Here is a 13,823-nt window from a genome sequence, read left to right as displayed (position 1 = left end):
AGCAGGTGACCAGAAGAATACCACCTTTAATTTTATACACTATCAGCAGGTGACGGGAAGAATACCACCTTTAATTTTATACACTATCAGCAGGTGACGGGAAGAATACCACCTTTAATTTAATACACTATCAGCAGGTGACGGGAAGAATACCACCTTTTATTTTATACACTATCAGCAGGTGACGGAAGACTACCACCTTTAATTTAACACACTATCAGCAGGTGACGGGAAGAATACCACCTTTAATTTAATACACTATCAGCAGGTGACGGGAAGACTACCACCTTTAATTTATACACTATCAGCAGGTAACGGGAAGACTACCACCTTTAATTTAATACACTATCTGCAGGTGACAGGAAGAATACCACCTTTAATTTAATACACTATCAGCAGGTGACGGGAAGAATACCGCCTTTAATTTTATACACTATCAGCAGGTGACAGGATGAATACCACCTTTAAAACTAAACAATTGAGGCAGCGTTCACCTAGTACCATTTTATTTTATGTAGCCTATGTGACGCTGAGGTTTTCTACCTGAAAGTGAGCATAAACAAACATTGTGATTCCATCTATGGTGTTTGCTCAGTTGTCATGGAGATAGTTCAGGTGTCATCACATGACTAAGTTTTGGTCATGTGATGGGTGGATGTATCTCAGGTGGAGTCATGACTCCTGTCTCATTTCATAGATGGTCGTTGGAACAAAGAGTGAATGGCCTCATAATGAGGACCAAGAGATCCAGGGAAAAGCTCATAAGTGGACCTTGAGTTAAGATTTTCTTCTGTTCTGATTGTTTCATCATTTAGTCTATAAAATAATAAAAAAAAATACGCCAAACAGTTTTCAGTTTTCTGACTTTTTCACAATGCTGATTCGTCAAACAGCAACAAAAATATTCAATTTACAAAGATATAAAAGAGAAAACAGCAACAAATCCTCAAATCTGAGAGGCTGGACACCCAAGAACATTTGGCATTTATATGAGACATTCCTTAAAGTACGATTTGGTTATTAAAATATTTGACAATTTCTTGTCAACTGAGTTGACCTGATTTCTACGGCACAGAGCTGATCAAATGTAAAAGACAAGGGAGCTGAAGTTAGATGGAAACTTCAGCAGGGTCGTCACTCTGTGACTGTAGGGAAATGACAAACAACAGGAATGACAGGTTCAGGGGTTAACCCTTACCCTTACAACAGGAATGAAGGGTTCAGGGGTTAACCCTTACCCTTACAACAGGAATGAAGGGTTCAGGGGTTAACCCTTACCTTTACAACAGGAATGAAGGGTTCAGGGGTTAACCCTTACCTTTACAACAGGAATGAAGGGTTCAGGGGTTAACCCTTACCTTTACAACAGGAATGAAGGGTTCAGGGGTTAACCCTTACCCTTACAACAAGAATGAAGGGTTCAGGGGTTAACCCTTACCTTTACAACAGGAATGAAGGGTTCAGGGGTTAACCCTTACCCTTACAACAAGAATGAAGGGTTCAGGGGTTAACCCTTACCTTTACAACAGGAATGAAGGGTTCAGGGGTTAACCCTTACCCTTACAACAAGAATGAAGGGTTCAGGGGTTAACCCTTACCTTTACAACAGGAATAAAGGGTTCACGGGTTAACCCTTACCTTTACAACAGGAATGAAGGGTTCAGGGGTTAACCCTTACCCTTACAACAAGAATGAAGGGTTCAGGGGTTAACCCTTACCTTTACAACAGGAATGAAGGGTTCAGGGGTTAACCCTTACCCTTACAACAAGAATAAAGGGTTCAGGGGTTAACCCTTACCTTTACAACAGGAATGAAGAGTTCGGGGGTTAACCCTGGCCCTAACAACAGGAATAAAGAGTTCGGGGGTTAACCCTGGCCCTAACAACAGGAATGAAGGGTTCAGGGGTTAACCCTTACCTTTACAACAGGAATAAAGTGTTCAGGGGTTAACCCTGACCCTTACCCTCTTCTTCCACCAACAGACTGACGTCTGTCCAACTCTTCATCTTACCGAGTGTGAGTCTTTCTCCTTGCTGCCATCCTTAAATCCCCGTCAGTAAAGTGAAGTCATATAGACATCCTGCAGGAGGTTTATACCTCCCCCACCTCCCTGTGACAGCGTCCCCCTGCTGGGAGTGGCTGCAGGATGAAGAAGAGGAAGGCTAGTCTGGAGGCCCCTCAGGGTAAAGACAGAATCACACATCATGTCTGTTTGCACGTGCAAAGGTATGAGTGTGAGCAAACACGAGACCAAGACACAAATGTAATTCTTCTGAGGTATGTGAGAGTGGGTTGAGCCCAGCGGAGGAGGATGTCGTCAAACAAACCAAACTCATATTTACATCCCCACTTGTCCATAGGGTGGCATAAGCAGGGATTATTAAACAAGCCCAGGCAAAGAATAAGTGAGTGTGAACGTTGGGGACAGAGAGGAAGGAAGCAACAAGAAAACAGCCATCGGCAGATAAACACTGACTGCTGATGCTATGTCTACAATCAGTTCATCAGCAGTTATGGGAGTCACTAGATGATCCTCACGTGACACACTGTGGGACCAGGTCATGATCATTTAGCTGAAAACACATGCAACATTTAGGAGTAAGAGCTCTAGTGATGATTCAATGAATCCAGACTGTCTCAGAGGTTTCTGCCCTCTGACATATGTAGATGTGCGGTCACAAACGATCAGTCATCAGGAGATCATCAAGAGACCTGAGTGTCTTTAACATCTCTACTGTGATGGATATTCCAGTGAAATTAAATATTAATATCATTGTTAATGAATGAAATCTTTGTTTGGACCACTACAAAGTGAGTGGGCTTAGGGTGGATTTACAGTTGTGCAAACAAATGGCCTACGTCAGGGTTAGAGATGCACCGATCCAGCTTTTTCAGTTTTGATACCGATCCCGATGCTGTGGCTTTGAGTATCAGCCGATACCCGATACCGATCCGATACCATGGTTGACCTAAAAAGCTATATACCTTTGCACGTAGAACAGAAAAGACTAGAGGCATCAGGCATTGATGACTGCACAGTTCTTTCCTAAGATAAGATGAAACAGATTAATCTACATCCAGTAACTCTTGAGACAAGTGTTTGCTCACGTTCTCATACATTTCCGACAGTGCGGTCTTGGGGAAAAAAATTGCGCGACGGCAAATTGTACTGTGGCTCCAGGTGATCCAGTAAACATTGGAAGACCATGTTTTCAACAACCGTCATTGGTTGTCCATCCAAAACAATGTACTCCTGCACTTTCTCAGAAATTTTCACAGCTTTTGCACTATTGCTGGGGAATTTCTCTCTTCTTTGCAGCACATCCGCTAATGTTAACTGCTGTGTAGTATTACCTCCTGCTCCTTTTGACCTGCTCAACTACTGGAACTCTTAGTGCTCCGTTTGGTGATGACTTTGTAGATGCTTTATTAAACTGGTAGTATTATACTTGCCGGTACTAACACCACCCCTAGCAACATTCACTTTGCAGAAATTAGAAACTGCCGTCAGGGCTAGTTGGAGTGTTTAGTGTGAAATACCTCCACACAGCAGATTCTCTCCTTCGCTCCATGACGTATGATGTAGCTCGCGTTGCAATAGATTTAAAAGGAAAGAATTGCCTCAGGTATTGGTTGCATTTTCCAATACCCGATTCATCTATTTTGATGATATCGAGGCTGATATTTGATCCAGATATTGGATCGGTGCATCCCTAGTCAGGGTGAATGCTAATATTTGTGCAGTGGTGCTTACACAAATCAGCTATATTATAACTCACAAGATTCTCAGACAAAAAGAACGTCTTCACTTAAACAAAAAATGTTCCTCTTATATGAGAGATAAATACTTTTTAAAGTACCGTCTCATTGTGTCATGCGGATTACTGATAATTTATTATGCTGATCTGTTCTGTACGACATCTATTGCACGTCTGTCCGTCCTGGAAGAGGGATCCCTCCTCAGTTGCTCTTCCTGAGGTTTCTACCATTTTTTTTCCCCGTTAAGGGGTCTAGGGGGTAATTGGCTGTTTTTGACTAGTTTTCATTTTACCTTTAAATTTCACCTTAAAAAACTGTTTACCTTGCCTTGTTTGGTATCATTCTTTTCAGCACAACGTCACCTGTGTGACTTTACAGTTATTTTTTTCATTTTGACATACTGTATTAACACAATGGACCTAAAATCACATAAAAAACATAAAATCCGAGTAGGAAAAAGTTAGATTTTTTACTGTGAAAACCACAAACATGTCTAACGAACCATTTGTGTAACTTAGAATAAAAATATAAATTGTAAACTTCAAAAACATATGTCCTAATTTAGCAAACAACAACGTTATATATAACTATTTACATTAAAATGCAAGCAATGCCTCAGGCGTTTTTTGAACAACTATTTACTAAACAATCAGATGTCACACAAATTATTTGTCAAAGGGAAAAATGCCAGCACTCACAAATGTCCTTTTGATAAATTTAATAAACCAACTTGGGTGGCAGTACCAGAAACACAGACATTTTGACAGAAAGTCTTCTTCTATGAAGAAGACTTTCTGTCAAAATGTCTGTGTTTGTCGCTGTTTTTGGCCATGCACCTTTCTAGGGGATTTATTTTGAGACTGCTTGTTTTTCTCCTACGTGATTTTACACAAATTATTTGTGCCACTCTGAAAAACAGTTCCTGTCCACCACAACACACTACAGGAGGGGGACACAACAGTAGGACAACAGGAGGAGTGACACACACTGTGTGGCTCTGCTGCCTGAGCAAACGGAGATCCGGACCTGGTGGGTGTGCCCTGCCACACTGTCCGCTCCTTTGCGCGGACTTCCGAGTACTGCTCAATGCGGTCGTTGGAGGCTCATTTTCCTCTCTCCTCTTCCAAAACACACTACACCACACACTAAGTATACACTCCAAACACACTAAACATCACAAATCCCAACTCTATCTGTGATCGCGATCGCTGTCTCTCTTGCTGCCGTCACTCCCACAATTTCCCCCTCTTCCCCAGGAACAAATGATGTGTGTTGCCATACAATTTTGTGATTGGTTGACATGGTGCATTTTTCAACCAATAGGAAAGGGGGTGTCGTTTTTTTTTTTGTTTTTTTTGCTGTTGCCTTCAGCACTTTCGTCGGGCCACACAAAATGAAACGGAGACTCAGCGAGGCTGCGTGTTGCTGCTAAATCGGTCACCGCCGGCGCAGTTCTGGACCGCAGAGGGTTAAAGGGTTTTTTTTGGGGAGCTTTTCCTTATCCGCTGCGAGGGTCATAAGGACAGAGGGATGTCGTATGCTGTAAAGCCCTGTGAGGCAAATTGTGATTTGTGATATTGGGCTTTATAAATAAAATTGATTGATTGATTGACTTGGATCTGCTGAGTTTGTCTTGGTACAAAGTCACAGAGAATGTTTCTGTTAACAGCATTAAATACATAGGCTATATATAATCCATAACATCATAAATCAAACTATGATGAAGTGATGCAAAAACTCTGTGAGCATCTGAAGACAATGAAAAACATGCTGAGACACGGAGGGAGTCGTGTTGTTCTTTTTGCTACAGCAATAAAAACATGAAAAACATTTTTGGGATAAAAGAGGCACCAGAACAGACAGTGGTGGAGCCTGGGGGGCCTCTAGATAAATAGTCCCCCTCCTAAGTGAAGAGGATATTGGAATTCAAGGTTGTTATGATTTTACCATCGTAGAAATACTGATCAGAACACATTTTGTCTCAAAGCAGAAAAGTTCTGACCTGTATGTGTTTTTTGTTCTCATACTTCTTCTTTCACCTTTATTATGCAAACTACTGGTGTATATCATATTATCTTGGATTGAAAATCATTGAGTGTTGTAACTATTTCCTTTTTTGTCAATCTGTACATTACTTTTTCAATTCATCAATTAATGTTTAAGAGATCATTTAAAATGTGAAATGTCTGAAAATAGCAATGCCCTTCAGACTTGCTTCTTTTGGGGGCGTCGGTGGCTTAGTGGTAGAGCAGGCGCCCCATGTACAAGGCTGTTGCTGCAGTGGCCCGGTGGTTCAAGTCCAGCCTGTGGCCCTTTGCTGCATGTCATCCCCTCTCTCTCTCCCTCTTTCACACTTAACTGTCCTGTCCATTAAAGGCTAAAAATGCCCCAAAAGAAAATGTTAAAAAAGAAAAGACTTGCTTCTTTTGTCTTTTCATCACTTCAAGTAGAAATAAAACAATTGGTCAATTAATGGATTAGTCAGAAGATAGAAAATTATCTGTAACTGATAATGACGTCATAGTTTGAGTCATTTTTAAACCAAAATACTGAACATTTGCTTGTTTTAGCTTCTGTGAGAATCTGATGTTTTTCTTCATTGTATGTGATGTGAACTGAATCTATTTGTGGTTTTGGACAGCAGGTCTAAAATGATTTTTTTTCCTTTTTTAACTTTATTTACAAAACAATTTTTAACTTATAATGAAAATTATCGTTAGCTGTAGTTCAAACCAAAAGACACTTGATTTACAGAGATACCAAAGGAAAAATGTTTGAGAAGCTCAAATCTATAAATGTTTGACATGAATTTTTCAATAATTTATCTGTTAATTATTTCCCATTGGACTTAAAGGTCAAAGGTTTGTAAACATTAGCATGGAAGTGAGAATGTCCTTGAACAGTCAAATCATTGAAGAGCAATCACAAGTCTAAAATTCAGGGTTTTCAAAACTTTCAAATAACTTTTCTTGAATATTTCACTTCATTTCCATGACTTTATTAAAGTAGTTTAAAATGAGTCGGCCAATGTGGTGATGCAGCCAAACACTGTTAAACACACACTTCACACACATTAACCCAAGATAAGCAAAACTGCTGGTGCTAGCTTATGTTATCTACTACTTAGACATTCCCAACTAGCTGCATGTGCATCTGCAACAGACTAGTACGGCACATGTGGGTATTTCAGCAAGACTTCAAGGCCACGCCCCTTTTTGGGTAATAGAAAGACTAAGTCCTGTCGACGGATTATAATTTTGAAATGTTTATATCTATTTATTTCTTAGAAAAGTTTGTTTCATACATGTTTGATGACTGTTTTGCAATTTTGCTTGAACCAAATGATTCAATCAGATATGAATATTTGATTGAATCATTAACTATCGTTAGACCAGGAGTTTTTTTTATGAATAACCAATGTATTACAAAAGTGACTGACAGGCTGACGTGTTGTTGGAGACGACAGTCTGATGCTGCAGCAGCCTTCTGCTGAAGCTACCGTTAGCAGTCCATCAGTATGAACTGTCACCAGGATCAGTTAGTGATTTACCACGCTGAATATTCACGAATCAAATGTTCCTTAAAACCCTGGTTAACTAGCTGCACAACAGCTTTTCTGCATTTTCTTGTTTCTCTCCTGATGTAACAGTGCGTTTCGCACCCAAAAAAGGAAGCGTGGCCTTGACAATGACACAATGCAGAGCAGGTCTTTGTGTATCATGTGACAGTGGTGACATTTTACCGGTCACACAGCGCAGCACCAGATCTTAAATTAATGACTCAACGAATATATCTTCCAACTCTAAGATTTTTATAAACAGATTTTAAACAGCCAAAACAACATATATTAAAATCCTTTTTACAACATTCTGCTAATTCCTGTTGTTCTAATTTCATAACCTTTCCAGGAATTTCCTGACCACTTTCCTGACGAGGTGTTATTTCAATGGTCTTCAGAGAGATGGTGTTACACATTGTACTGATGTCAGGAATAAAATAAGATTCTTTGATATCAGAGAGGAAGGTCAATTAACAGAATGGAGTCTGCATGAATCACAAGCTTATCACCTGCAGCTCGCCGACCGTCAAAGCATTGAGGCTGACATTAATACATTTTGGGAATATACAGATTATTTCCATCCAAACACAACATTACATCTGACACACCAACAACAGCTAACAGCTAATTAAAAATACTTAAGACTTTCAGGCTAAACAAGACAAAATATGGATTAACGAAAGGTTTCATTTCAAAACATAGTAATTAGCAGTTTCATGTATTTTTTAATTACTCCATTCTGGATAATGTTTTAGAGTGCCAGTAAAACACACAAACACAATCTGAGTCACACATTACTGCAAACCATGACAGCACATCAGGACCGAGTCAGATGAATTTTAATCAACATCCAACACAACAAGATATTTTGCAATAAGCCTGAATTCCAACAGCAGTCACTCAAAATATAAAACAACCTTCATCTAAACAAAAAAGAAACAACTGATTGTACTGAAGCAATTGCAATTACCAGCATCATAAATGACCTTTGCCCTCTGTTACCTGCAGTGGCACTTAAATCTCTGTCAGCACAATAGCTCAGCACAAGTCATAAAACACTGAATACCACTGAGGGCATTTAGCAGAGGCTTTAGAAGAAGTCCCGTCTCTATATGAATATTCAACAACCGGAGAAATCAATTATCCACCAAGGAGTCCAACAAACAACCCACACACAGAAAAAATACATGAATGTCAAGAAGAAACATCGGGGCATAAAGTCCACATTCATCCTGAAAAATATTATATTTTCTGTTTCTGTGTTTCCTCTATGCTGTGAGACATTTCACTCATCGATATATAAAATTATTCAGCATAGTAAATAATAGCCAAATATTGTATTATATCATATCAGACTGTGCTCTATCAGCAAAATATGTCCTCTCATTTCTGGGGGCTTTTTTAATCAGTAATACGAGGATTCAGATTCTAGTTTAAAGACAAATCCACCTAAAAACATTAATACTGCTGACAGAAATGGGACTAATGACGCCTTTTCCACAGTCATGGGCTCGGCTCGGCTCGGCTACTCCAGAGAAGGTCCATCTCTGGGGCAGCTTGGTGTGGCACAGCGCATTTAAACTGATAATGGAAACGCTAACTGGCGTGGCATGGTTTGACTCCACATGGCAAAAAGTGACGGTAGAAAAGGCCCAAAAGTCAGAAGTAAGTTTCAGCTGTAAGTTCAGAATCAAGTCCCGAGTCCTGAAATGTGTTCTCAAGTGCGAAATTATTTGTCCAATGCTCTTCACTGCCAAACACACCCTTAACCCTTAACCCTAACACTCCTGAGTCCACACTGAAGTTTTATTCTTGGAATTATTGCAGACGACTGGCCAAACAATGAAAAAGCATGACACTGTTTTGACTCCTGTCCTGCTGCAGTGACAGTGGACTTTGATTCATCATTTTCTTCACGGATATAAAACATCAAGGTCAAAGAAAGAGGCCAAAGCAGCGACAATATGTTCAACCTTTCACTGATCTGATTTCAAAGATTGAGCATCTGATGTCGGCTGTGTGAAACGGGTTCATCTTGTTGTGTTAAACAACAGCAAATGGACTGATTTTAGATTTTCACCACACATCCATCATAATAAGCATTCTTCACTGGATTAGTTAACTTAACTTGAAATTCAGCTTTTTACCTGTAACATAATATTTCAACACTGGTCGTCCTGTTGTTTAACTGCAAGATCTAAGTATTTCTTCTAGGTCAGTATCAGAAACTACAGAGACTAAACTGTCAGAGAGCTGACGGAGAAACACCACACAGTGAGGTCATCAGAGGGTCGGCAGGTAAGTCTCAGTCATACCTTTAAATCCACTCTGATAATCAGGCAGCAGCCATGTTGGATAAGCTGCACGGGATTGTCACGTAAAACGCAGGTGACTGGCGGCAGCAGCAACAGAGCAGACAACAACAGTATTCAGTACTCACTGTATAAAGTAACTGTGCTCACTTTATGAGGTAACTGTACTCACTGTATAAGTAACTGTCCTCACTTTATGAAGTAACTGTACTGTGTAAGTAACTGTACTCACTTAATGAAGTAACTGTACTCACTTAATGGAGTAACTGTACTCACTGTATGAAGTAACAGTACTCGCTTTATGAAGTAACTGTACTCCCTGTATAAAGTAGCCTAACAGTACTCACTTTATGAAGTAACAGTACTCACTTTATGAAGTAACTGGCTCCTTCGTCCGTGAAGCCCTCCTCCCATCCTCGGGGTAAGTCTGAAATGAAACCAAACGTCAGCTCAAAGTTTTCTGTGTCCTCGGGCCTGACCCTCCACCACCCTCCACCCTAAAGTTACACCGTGATGACGACTTCAGGTAAACACGGCTCAGACAAGTACCTGAGCGGATCATGTGTCCGGAGTTTACCGGTTCACCGGAGCGGGGATGGAGCCAGGTGGTGTTCCGGGACTCATCGCTGCCGCACCGACACACAGAGGGACAGAGACAGGAGACAAAAACACCTGTTACACCACCGGGAAGGAAACACCGCCGGAGGTGAGCCCGTTAAAGCGGGACGCACGGAGCGATAAAGCGAATCTGATCAGACTCACCTGATGAAGAAAACCCTGCCGTCTGTACACACACCGTAAGACCAGTGTTCAGGTAACGTGTCCCGCTCGAGCGGCGCCGCCATGATCCGCTCTCAATTCCTATTCCCTCTCCATGGAGTCTCCCGGGAGCTCAACGATCACCGCCTGCTGCCTTCAGGGATCTCTGTGAGAATCGGACATTTCAGTTCCTTTCTTCTACAGCCGGCGCTGCCTTCAGGGACCTCTCTGAGACTCGGACATCACGGCTCCTTTCTTTTATAGCTGGCGATGCCTTCTGCCTGCAGGGCGAAAAACCCATTTAAGGGGAAGGTGTAGCCTCAGAGAACCTCCACAGTTCAGTCAGCTGATTTATTTATTTATACATTTTTTCTATTGAATTTTAATTTCTCAACAAATATATCCAAAGTTTTCATTTCCTGATTTTGAAGTTAGTTTTATTAATGCTTTTATGTTATTTTATCTTATCTTATATCTTTCTATATTTTCACCACACATCTTATTATAAGCAGGGCCGTAGATTCACTCACAGATGCCTCAGAAACAGTTTTGAGGGGGCGTTGGTGGCTTGGTGGATGGAGGGGGCGCCCCATGTACAGGGCTGTTGCCGCAGCAGCCCGGGTCGACTCCAGCCTGTGGCCCTTCGCTGCATGTCATTCCCTCTCTCCCCTTTGCTCTGGGCCTTGATATCAATTAAAGACAAAAATGCCCCTAAAAAATATCTTTAAAAAAGAAAAAAGAAACATTTGTGAGAGCGCTCCCGGAATGCTCCTCACTTAGCTCAAAGACTTTCAGTAAGGAGTCTTAGGAGTGATTAAGTAAAGTTCTCAGAGGGACAGAAACTGTGACCTCAGTGAGGAGGTGTGGTCGACCGTGTTGTAAGCTGTGATGTGATTGGTTGTCAGAGACACGCCTTCTGTGAGGCTTTAAGGTGTGAGGACACCCAGTGGACATGAGATGAACTGCGGACTGAGACAGACTCAGCTCATCACTGCTGGGTTTTTACTGTTTATCTCAGTGATGTCATCATTTTGTTTCTGGTGTTACAGTATTGGGTGTGACATGTGTGTATCCCTGATGACATCATCCACACATATTCTTCCTTCACCATCTAATCTGTATCATTTAATTTCTTCTCTGTTGTCCAGTGCTTGCGGAATATTTGTCTGACCTGTTTGTGTTTCCACCATTTTCTCCTCTGATTCAGAAACTGTTAAACTCCTCCTCCTGCTGCGACTGGTTTCATCTGAGCACCTGTTTTAAGGTCTGAGATGCTCTGTGAATAACTTTTATTTTTACCAGGACAGAGTCTTAACTTTACGGGGAAATTCTCAGAAATCATCAGTCTTGTAAGAATTTTCTTAGAATTTCGTAATGAGGAAAAACTCTTCATACAAGGAATCTTTGTGAATACGGCCCCTGAACATTTAGACAGTTACAATGACTGAAGGAGACGATGACCTTTAACTATACATATTTCACATGCAGGTACTGAAACCTGAATCATTGTTTTAAACTGTGTCTGTGTGGTTTTAGGTAAAATCTAGATTAAAGTAATTTCCTACCAGCTGGTAACAGACTATAATTCAACAAGATAAAATATACATAAGATATAATAATACAGTTAAATTACATTTGTTTCTTTAAACACTTGTTGTTGATAATTTTTTTTTTACTTGTGGTCTTGGTCCGTCTGGTCCTGCCCTGATGATGTGAGGAAGGTGTGAAGAAGAGAGTCTGTAACATGTTTAACATGTAGTTTAAGATGTTTGTTGGATGTCCTCTTCCTCATGTCTCCTCTCCTGTGTGTCCTTCACTGACCACCATCTATACAAAAAAAACTTCAAATGAAAAACTGGAAAATGATTCTGTTTTCTGATTATGTGTATGAACACGCAGCGTTTTAAAACAGGTGAGACCTTCTGTGCACGTGGAGCAGTGACATATTCATTTGAACATGTTTGACACCAAATCTTCACAAAGTGTTTTTCGTTCACTTAACTGCCAAAATGAGTTTGTTGTGTCATCACCTGATTAAAAGCAAAGTTGGCTCATTTCTTTTACAGACCTTGTCACACCTGTCTTACCTGATATAGAGGCCTGTAATTATTCTGTATTTAAATGTTGGTGATTTTGAATTTGGTTTCTCTTCTACTTTTCCAGCTGGATGTCAAAACTAAATGTAATTTGTTTGATTTAATGTTTACACACTGGAGTAATATTAAAATTTACTACATTATTATCATCAGTGGAGACACCCACCTGTCATGTGTCATATTTTAGGGGTTATTGGTGTGAGTAATTCATGACATTTATGTCAGCACCTGAAGCAGGGCTGTTTCAAGACACTCTGGGGGCCCAAGGCAAGAGGCACTTTGGAGCCCCCCCTCACCCCCACCCCACCTCTAGGGTGACCAGGTCCCAATAAACCAAATGTGGGACACGGAATAGGTTTGTGAGGGACAATGTGGGACACCTGCCCCCAGTGCGAAGTTTAGTCATCAGAGACTTGTCATGGTACCAAAACTGGGACCCATGGTACGATACCAGTGAAAATGAGGCAGATGTGCCTTTTGTCATTTATAAAAAGATAAATCACGATAAACGGCATCTGTGACCCCCGTTCAACCCACAACTGGCAGGATTCGCCTTAAGTTTCTTCTGCTGGTCGAAATCTGTACTCGCACAGCATGCTCCTGAATGATTTGTTTTGCTTGTGCAAAACTATTTTTAGTTGCAAATGCGAGTAAAATGCTCGCACTGTAGAGCTCTGTGGAAAACAAATCACTGTAGCATATATAAACAAATCTAGCCTACAAGTAAAAAGAAATAAATAATTTTAACTGCTTAAAGATACTCAATAGCTCAGCTAATACCTGAAATATCACTGGATACAAACCACTACAGCAGCATACTGAGTTCCAGGTGGCCAGCCCGCGCTGTTAGGGCAAATTGTGATTTGTGATATTGGGCTTTATAAATAAAATTGATTGATTGATTGATTGATTGAGATGATTCACTGTGTACCTGTCTGTTGATGAACGTGTGATTTTTACACATTCTGTTGATGTACTGTAAACTGACTGTGGACATTTCCTGAAACAGTTAATCAGAAGTTTACTGAACTCCATCTCTGCAGCTTCACTTTTTTTTAAATTTTATTTATTTAATTATTTGAAGGATAGTCCCTTAAGATGAATCATCTTGTTTTCAAGGGAGTCCTTAATGTGTTTACAGACAAAACAAGAGAAAACATTACAACAGCATTACATTACATTACAAGACATACAAGAATCAAACAGAACATTACATACATATAATAAACGGTCGTGTCGACCTGCTGTTGTGTCAGTGAAGCTCTAATGTTTACATGCAGCAAACATGCAGGTCGTTAAGGTCAATACGAGCCTCCATCAGCCATCAGACACACTGT

At 40.5% G+C, this 13,823-nt stretch overlaps 1 protein-coding gene across 7 annotated transcripts in view; it reads right to left on the bottom strand.

The window, feature by feature from the left end:
• Positions 1–10,570, bottom strand: part of LOC117261996 (pleckstrin homology domain-containing family A member 7-like) — a 206,565-nt gene extending 195,995 nt beyond the window's left edge. For 2 of the 7 annotated variants that reach the window (XM_078167541.1, XM_078167543.1), the window contains exons 1-3: positions 10,394–10,568; positions 10,181–10,257; positions 10,001–10,058 (exon numbers count right to left, since the gene is read on the bottom strand). In XM_078167541.1, coding sequence (XP_078023667.1) covers positions 10,001–10,058; positions 10,181–10,257; positions 10,394–10,476 — 218 coding nt within the window. In that variant the 5' untranslated portion in view covers positions 10,477–10,568. Of the gene's footprint in view, positions 1–9,824; positions 9,834–10,000; positions 10,059–10,180; positions 10,258–10,393 lie in introns of those variants that run through there. The other 5 variants (XM_078167547.1, XM_078167552.1, XR_013491559.1 and 2 more) reach the window with 4 other exon arrangements.
• Positions 10,571–13,823: the final 3,253 nt, after the last annotated feature.

Source organism: Epinephelus lanceolatus, chromosome 5, assembly GCF_041903045.1.
Source record: "Epinephelus lanceolatus isolate andai-2023 chromosome 5, ASM4190304v1, whole genome shotgun sequence".
In the NCBI taxonomy this organism is placed as follows: Eukaryota; Metazoa; Chordata; class Actinopteri; order Perciformes; family Serranidae; genus Epinephelus; species Epinephelus lanceolatus.
The sequence above is the reverse complement of the archived record's forward strand: the minus strand, read 5'-3'. Positions and strand labels throughout refer to the sequence as shown.